Below are 9,199 nucleotides of genomic sequence, written 5' to 3' on the forward strand. Positions count from 1 at the left end.
ACCAATTTACATATGAATTCTAATTCAACTTTCGTCAATACGGGTCCAAATTTTGTCAATCTCAGGATTTAAATTGTTTTAGGAGTTGCGATAACAATTCTTCTGCATAACTACATTAGCAACTACGGAGCACAATATTGCCTGACAAACTTTGCATGAGAACAAAAGATTACATTTATCTTCGAAAAGGAAAAAGGAAATACAAAGAAAAAGACTCCCATTAGATCCCTGATGAGGAAATAGATGCGTCCGAAATAAGTTTATTCATACCCAATCACCACTTTCACGTTACACAGGATTGCATTCAGTGCTTGATGATAAAACCTTTGCACCTCTTTTCTCGTCTTCATCAGATACTTTGCTGTCACAGTCTTTGCTTTTCCCCCACAGTACCATGTAAACTCCCGAAATTATGGCAAAAGCTCCAATCAAGCTATAAAAATCCATTACATTGTTAATTTGATGTCGTTCGCATATACAAAACATCTATAAATAAAATAATTTTACGTTAAATAGTATGTTTTTTTACTAGAATTACGTACTAAACCAGGATCAATTTATTCACAAAGAATCGGTTATTTCCCTCGCTCTTTTTTTCCCTGCATACCTGCTCAAATGAAGTCTTTCAGCAAAAAAGAAAGCAGAGAAGAGTGCCACTAGAACAAGGTTTAGTGGAGAGAACATAGCAGTAAATACTGGTCCTCTCTTGCTGATACAAAAGGTTTGCAAGTAATATGTAAGGCCAGATATCACAATTCCCTGCACAAAGCCATAACTTATTACTGAAATCTTCGAGAATCGATAAGGTTTTCTATTAATAAATGAGAGGACAAAGTTATATACTGAGTATATGATTGTTATAAGTTGTATGTCCCATTCTAATTTCCAAGAATATGCATTCCTGTCAAAGATGAGGGCAAGTGCTGCAGACTGAAGGGATGCGAAGAAGCAGATTAGGGTGTTCATCGATAATCTTGCTGGATAAACCTCGTAAACTTTTGCCTGCAGAAAAATCATCAAAGCTTTTTTGGTTCAATCTTCGTAAGCTTTTTAACCGAAGTATGCAATGTTGAGAAGGATCACAACAACACATTGAAGGAGACTAACCTGAAGAATGAGCCATACACTAAATGTGATATTGGCGATGAATATAAGAAGGGAACCTTTGATCCAATCATCTTTATAATGTTTTGATCCATTGCCAGAGTTTTTTCCTTGAACTGTAATCAAAGGCCTCTTAACAAATCCGGGGAGGAGAGGACCTTGCCAAAAAGTAAATAAAATAGCTCCAGTAATACAAACTAAAGCTCCTATTATCTTTGCTTTCCCCTTTGCATTTTTAATCTTGACCTCTTCCATCCTGGTAAGAAGAAAATTGAAAATTCTATGAACCAATCTCAATAAATTTATGTGCATACTTTATTTTTTTTGGTCTCTAACCACAATTGTCCCCACCCCCACATTGGAGATGGGACCAGTCCTATTCGGGGCTGGTGGCTACCTCTCCCAACAAGTGTCACTTCCGGGCTTCAAAATCTTTCCAAGAGGTAGGAGCCCGCTTGGGGACCAACTTGACTACCACTGGGCCAACAACTTATTGGTAATTTATGTGCACACATGTAAGCATTGGAGCATGCTCTTTTTCTTGTCTGGAAAGGTACAATGGTAAACATATTTTTAGAATCATGTGATTTATTCTGAAATTTCAGAGTAGAACCATGCTTTTCAGTCTATGTTCTTTTGAACTTTGAGTAGAATCTTGATGTGGGGTCTATATTGTTGTGGGGTCTATATTTTTTTTGAATTTGATTAAAATCATGTGATTATTTTAATTATGAATAATGTGTATGAACTATCTTGATATGCTTATGTATATGAGCTCACCTAAATAAGACGGCCAGGGTAAAAGTAAGAACAGGAATTGCACTGCTCAAAGCACTTGCCACAGTTGGGGGTGCATAATCAAGCCCTACATAAAATACATTCAGATGTATCGTTGCTCCAAACAATGTGAGGACGAAGATCTTCATGAGTATCGACAATGAAAGATGTGGCCTTTGTTTCCTATATACAAGCCAACGTTTGATCAACGGAAAAAAATTAAAGGCACCAAAGTTCAATTTCCTGAAACGTCAGGGTATCAAATGAGCAAAAATAAACTTTGGTATCGATGGCCTGACCTTTCAAGAACATAGGAGAGAGGACCGAAGATTGTCATGGCGATGAGATGACGATAGACGGTGAAGACGAGGTAGCTGAGTCCTCGCTCTATGGCGAGCTTGCCTAAAATGTTGGATCCTCCATAAGCTAATTGGACTACAATCATGCCCAAATAAGGTGCAATGGCTTTCATGGAGCTCATCCTCTCTGTGTTGGAATGAAGTTACGTCTTCAGTTTGTTCCTTATGTTATTGTTGTGTATTGATATCTTATATAGGTATTTGGAGTACAGGCACTGGCACTAGTCTTCCTGTAGCGGAGATTTTTTTTTAATTGATTTTCTTTTAGTGGATTTCATACTCATGGAAGCAACATTTGCTACTTCTTTTCGGAAGAGGGGGTGTATGCCATAAAAGGTTTGATGTGCTTGATGATGCAGCTGGTTGCATGGTTGTGTTTATCCTTTTATAGGTAATTAGGATAAGATAAGCAGAAAATTCATTAACTAGACAAGTTGAGCTTATTTAAAAGGGTAAATTACGAATAGACCCCCTATAGTATCACCCAATTGCAAATAGAGCCCACGCAGCTCTATTTGTGCAAATGGACCCCCTGAGTTTTTGACTCTTAAAATCATTTAAAAAGTTCAAGGAGACGGATAGATCCCCTATAGTTATATTCGCGAGAATAGATCACCAATTGCTTTTTTTTTCAATTACAAGGGTCAAAAAAGTTCACGAGCGTGTTTGGCAACTCGAGAGTAAATAGAAAGTGGACTGTAAAATGAAAAATGGTCTCACTTACTCTTTTTTTTAATCTTTTTATTTTGGTTTGGGTCTTGGAAAGTGAATGAAAAAAGTAAATGGAAAGTGAATGTTGCTACATCAGCTTTTTTAATGACTAGAAAATAAAAAATGGTTTCACTTACTCTTTTTTTTTTATCCTATATATTATTTTGGTTTGGGACTTGAAAAGTGAATGAAAAGTAAACGGAAAGTGAATGTTGCTACATCAGCTTTTTAAACCTATTTCAATTTTTGAAAAAATTGAGGAAAGATACACGTTTCGTACTTCTCATTTGGTTGAAGAGGAAGTTAGTGGAGGTATATGACTTTAATCTAATTTTTAACTTCACTCATCTTACTATGTGTTTTTCTCTCACCTCTCTCTTGTGTCCCTCCAACCCCAGGGGACACAAGAGTGAGGTGAGAGAAAAACCCTTTACCAAACAGAAATTCTAACATTGTCATTCGCCTTATTAGAAAAAGCTCGCTATCGGTATATGACTTTAGTTTAATTTTTAATTTCTCTCATCTCACTTTTTTTTTTTTGAGAGAAATGATGGATTACTGTTAATCTTAACAGTAATCCAGCCAGCTAAATTAATCCAAACTTGGTTGTTACATGATTATGCACATTCCCAACCAATAAGAATGTGCATTTGAGTTCATACAGAGCTTACAACCAAAAAACAAACTTCTGTTTCCCCACAGATACAACCAAAATCAGCTCTATCAAAAGAAAACTGACAACTACTACTACTACAAAAGAGTAGTCCATATGAACTAATAACAAAGTTTTTAACCAACAGAAAACAGAACCAGAATATAGAGAAAGAAATCATTCCAGTTGAATCACTATGTTCTCAATGCTGTTCACCGTAGACTGAACATCAGCAGCTCTTTTCCTCCTCCTCTCTTGAAGTCTGGCAGATCGATCAGATAAAGGTTTAGAACCAAACCAAAAAGATGAATAAATCAGAACTTTGTTTAAAACCTCCAGAGCTCTCTTCTTCTTGCTTGAAAAAATTCTGTCATTTCTTTCCTGCCAAATACTCCAAATAAGAGAACATAAAATAACATCTCTTTCCACATTCCATTTAACTCCCTTATCCATATTCCAATTGATCCAGATATCCCTTAGGAAATTCAACTTGAAATCCTTATCAATGTTCAGTTTATGTTGAATAGATCTCCATGTGGAGTATACAAACTCACAGTCTACAAAAAGATGGTAATGATTTTCCTCCTCTTTAGAACATAAACAACACATTAAATCCACATGAATACCTTTTTTTCTAGCTTATCTTTTGTATTTAGCCCTTGTCTTAGAGTCAACCAGACAAGAAATTTCACTTTTAAAGGAACAGGAAGCCTCCAGAGATTAACATAGTCAAATCTTAAACCCCCATCAATAAGAAAGTGATAATAGGATTTAACTGTAAGTTTACCTTTAGTATCCCAAATCCATTTTCTCCTATCCTCCCTTTGTTCAAAATTAAAATCTCTGATATCAGTCATCAACTTGCAGTATTGAAGAACATAATTTCCAGTCAATTGTCTACTAAATTGAATACTCCATGTCCATTCATTATTCACCTTCTTTCTCACCTTACTGATAGTTGCATAAGGAAAAGAAGTGACATTGAAAAGAGAGGGATAAACTGAAGCAAGGGTAAAAGAACCTACCCATTTATCAAGCCAAAATAAGGTTTGATCTCCTTTTCCCACATCCACCATAGTACTGCATAAAAAGCTTTCAATATTATCAAAACAATTTCTCCAAAACTGTGTTAAAATATTTCTACCAGAATAAAAAAATTCTGTCCAATTTTTCCTCTCAAAGTATTTGTAAAAACTAATCTGTTTCCATAATTCCAGTTTATTATCAAACCATTTCCAGCACCATTTCCCCAACAAAGCCTTATTCATAATTTTCAAATTTACAATCCCCAAACCTCCATATTGCTTAGGTCTACAAACCTCCTCCCATTTGACTAAATTAGAAGAGCCTTTATGATCAAAAGAGCCAGTCCACAAAAATCTTCTCCTCATTTTATCAATTTTTTCTATAAGCCACTTAGGAAATAAAAAGAAGGATAGCCAAAAAATTAGCATAGAAAAGGATAGCCAAAAAATTGGCATAGAAGAAAGAACAGAATTCACTAAAACTAATCTTCCCCCTCTTGATAAAGTTTTTCCTTTCCATAAAGCTAATCTTCTCTCAAATTTCTCAATCAGAGGAGACCAATCTGCTTTTTTTAATTTTCCAGGTCTCAAAGGAACTCCAAGATAAGTAATGGGAAAAGTCCCACTTTTACAATTCAACATAACAGCTAAATTATGTTGCAAAGAATCATTGTTCTCAAGAGCAATGAGAATACTCTTGTTAAAACTTATTTTCAATCCAGAGGCAAGTTCAAAACAATATAGTATCATTTTTAGCACTGTCAACTGCTCTCTTTTATTTTTACAAAATATCAATGTATCATCTGCATATTGTAAACAACAAATTTTATGAGGCATATTAATTGGACCCAAACCTTCAATAAGAAGAGAATCCACTGCTAAGTTCATCATCCTGGTAAAGGAATCAGCTGCCAAGACAAATAAAAGAGGAGATAAAGGGTCTCCTTGACGAACACCTCTCTTTGACATAATCCAACTCCCAATTTTACCATTAATATCAATGGCAGACATACCTCCTTTTAGACACATATTAATCCAATGTAGCCATTTAGCTCCAAATTTTTTGGCTTTCATAACCTCCAAGATGAAATCCCAGTCTAACATGTCATATGCCTTAACAAAATCCAATTTTAATAAGATCCCTCCTTTTTTATTGTTCTGAAAACAATCATTGATAATTTCCTGAGCTGCTGTAACCCCATCCATCAGATATCTGTTTTTAATAAAACCAGATTGGACAGGATCAATAAGCTTTTCAAGTTTAGCATTCAACCTATTAGTCAAAACTTTAGTAATCATTTTGTATATCACATTTAGAAGACTAATAGGTCTGTAATCATTAACCACAGAAGCTTCATTTTTTTTGGGATAAGCACAATATGAGCATAATTGAGCCTATTAATTTCCAATTTACCTTCATAAAATTCCACAAACAATTTCATAATATCTTTTTTCACACATCTATAAGATTCCTTTTGACCAAAAATCTGATTATAATGATTGGAAAAAATCTGTGCAATCCCTTCTTCAGAACTGACTACTGTATTATTCACTGTAATAGAAGAAATCAGATTATTTCTTTTCCGGCCATTAGCTATTTTATGAAAATAAGCAGTATTATTATCTCCTTCCTTAAGCCAATGTGCTTTTGATCTTTGTTTCCACATCTGTTCTTCTTGAATTAAGATCTCATTCAACTGAATGGAAATATCATTTTTTTTAACTAATTCATCATCTTCCAAATTTCTATTTTCCTCTATAACCTCCCATTCCAACAACTTATCCAACAACTCTTTTTTCTTCTTTTTAACACTATAAAAGTCAGATTGAACCCATTTTTTAATACATTTTCTAATAAATCTCAATTTGCCAACAATATTTTTTGCTGCAGATGTACTTTTAGGTGCACAATTCCACCAAATAGGTATCCCTTTTTTAAAATCATCAGACTGTAACCAAATCTTCTCAAATCTGAATTTTTTAACAAACTGTTGATTATCCCCACAATCAAAACAAATGGGAGCATGATCAGATAACTGACTGCACAAACCTTGTTGCTTAGAAAAAGGAAAATTATCCTCCCATTCAGAGTTGAAGAAAACTCTGTCCAATCTAGCCATAGAAGGAGCCCTTCTTTTATTAGTCCAAGTAAATTGCCTCCCATGTAAAGGACTATCAATCAGCTCTAATTCATTAATCACCTCCCTGAATTCTTCCATTTCTTTTCTGTAATTCTATTTACCTTTTCTTTCATCTGCATTTAGGGTGACATTAAAATCCCCCACAACCACCCAAGGTCCTGAAAATCTTGCCTTCACAATCTTAAGTTCTTGCCAAAATAAAACTCTTTCTCTATTATAATGAGGACCATAAACATAAGAAATGGACCAAACAAAGTCATTTCTCTTATTCTTTAACATAACTGTCAAAACATAATCCTCAGTTAAGTCTTGAATTTTTAACCACTTACTGCTATTCCAACCAATCATAATGTCTCCTGAAGTTCCCACTGAGGGTAAAACAACCCATTCAAACATATTACTACCCAAACTACTTAAAATTCTGTCATCAACATTATTCAACTTAGTTTCTTGAAGACAAATAATCTCAAATTTATTTAAAAGACAAAAATCTTTTACCCCAAATCTTTTTGTACTCAGACCAAGACCTCTAACATTCCATGTAACCAACATGTATGAAGAGTAGAATCTCCTCTTATGAAACAAAGGAAGTAGAGTCTACTCTAACGTAGCTCTCTCCTTCTCCATTTGCCTCACTTTTTTAAAAGGGTCAAACACCCCTTGAGGCTCAAGAATTATAGCACATTTTGAAGCCAAATTCTGCATTTCTTTATTAGATAATGAATCAAACAGAATAGGAACAAAAGAAGAACCCAGGTTAGAAGAATTTTCACCTGATCCACCTGAAGCAGCTCCAATATTAGATCCATTTTTTGAGGCAGCTCTTGCAGAAGCTCTATCCAAAGCAGACATTGGTTCAAGGTCCTCAAATCTGGAACACCTTCTAACATAAGTAATTTTTGAATTAGCATTGAGTTCTTGATCAACTGGAGGCAGGCAATTCAAAGGTTGGATCATAAGCACTTCTTTCTCTTTATCTTCATTAAAATTCTCCTGTGATATCTCTGGCATCCAAACATTATCATCAAACCCGTTGATAGCTGAGGATTTGCTAAAAATCCTAAGAGAAATCGAAGGCACTTGCTTCGCCAACAATTTCTTCATTCAAAGTATTCCAGACCACACGCAAGCTAGTTCAGGTCTGAAAACTTTGAAGGGGGTCTTGTAGACGGTAAAAAATACCTCTATGGGTCTACAGGAAATTTACCTACGAGAAGAGTTCGCACACCCAGTTCTCTGGCACGGACCTAAACCGCGTAGACGTCGACTGTACTCAAGTCCAGGTTCGCCTAACGGTCGACTCGCCAGCATGAGTCAGGGTCGATCAGGATGGCGGAAATTCGCTCTTCGCTCAACTCGCCTGCCCGAGTTCGGAGTCGAATCCGCCAGCAAGCCCCAAAACCGTCAGTACAGCTGGGTATCCACTACCCCACGTGCTGAGATGGACCTTCCCATCTCTCTCGACCCGAAGGGAGAGAGAGCACAGTACCCCAGGACCGTCAAACGGCCGCTCGCAGTGCGCACAGCGCGAAGGGACTGGACAGGTGTCGAGTCAACCTGAGCATTCATAAATGCGACTCACCTCGGCTGTCTGAGTCTGGAGGTGGATCCGCCGGCACTCGGCAAGCTGGCTAGACCCACTCGAGTACTGTACACCTACTTCACCGCCTCTCCTGGCCGGAAAGGAGAAAGCATCGTGCTCAAAGCACGCCGGGCGGTCACGCACAGTACAAGTGATCGGACAGACACTTCATCGATCTGCGAACTCATAAATGCGGTTCATTAATGCTGGTCAAATCCACTCGGATAGCAGTCGTTTGTTGCCTCACATACAAGAATGGGTCTTCCCATCGTAGGTGACAGGACATAGAATACAATCCCTGGAATGACCGTTCATGGTATCGAGGAACGGCGAGACGTCTCTGAAGAGGATGTGGTCACATCCCACAATTCAAGGAGAAGTCAAGCTGTCCTTCTTTCATTTAAAAACCCCTTCCAGCACGATGGAAGAGAGGTCGCAAAACTTGGAGAAAAAAGAGTTGAGACCAAGCTGTTAGCAAATCCTTGCATTACAGCACTGCTGCCTAGTTCCGAGCTCCGATCGCCGACGAACCAAGCAGACCCGAACTCCATTGCCCCGAGCTTCTACTGCGAACTGAAGCTCTCCAGCAACCTCATTCAAACGGTCCAAGGGAAGCAGACTCGACCCGACCATCGAGCGAAGCGTCCTATAGCCACCTAAAGTCCCCACACAAAACAAAGAGGGCCTTCCCTCTGCTTCTGTTGTAAACATTTGATTTGTTAGTTTGTAATAAGCTTTCTTATAAATACAAACGAAACTCCTTCCTTCGGAAGAATCAAATTTTCACCCTACATATGTATTTAGGCAATTATTTTTCAATTAAAGTAAAATAGTTGTCATAAAAAAAA

The 9,199-nt window shown here is 37.0% G+C and overlaps 1 protein-coding gene across 1 annotated transcript; it reads right to left on the reverse strand.

Annotated features, from left to right (window-relative positions):
- LOC109824906 (WAT1-related protein At5g07050-like) lies at positions 157–2,477 on the reverse strand. Its single transcript, XM_020391534.1, has 6 exons — positions 2,181–2,477; positions 1,885–2,064; positions 1,108–1,360; positions 844–1,002; positions 608–759; positions 157–433 (listed from the first exon to the last, which is right to left on the reverse strand). Exons 1-6 carry the CDS (start codon positions 2,360–2,362, stop codon positions 289–291), a joined length of 1,071 nt encoding a protein of 356 aa, XP_020247123.1. The 5' UTR covers positions 2,363–2,477; the 3' UTR covers positions 157–288.

The sequence above is a fragment of the Asparagus officinalis genome, chromosome 10 (genome assembly GCF_001876935.1).
Source record: "Asparagus officinalis chromosome 10, Aspof.V1, whole genome shotgun sequence".
NCBI lineage: Eukaryota > Viridiplantae > Streptophyta > Magnoliopsida > Asparagales > Asparagaceae > Asparagus > Asparagus officinalis.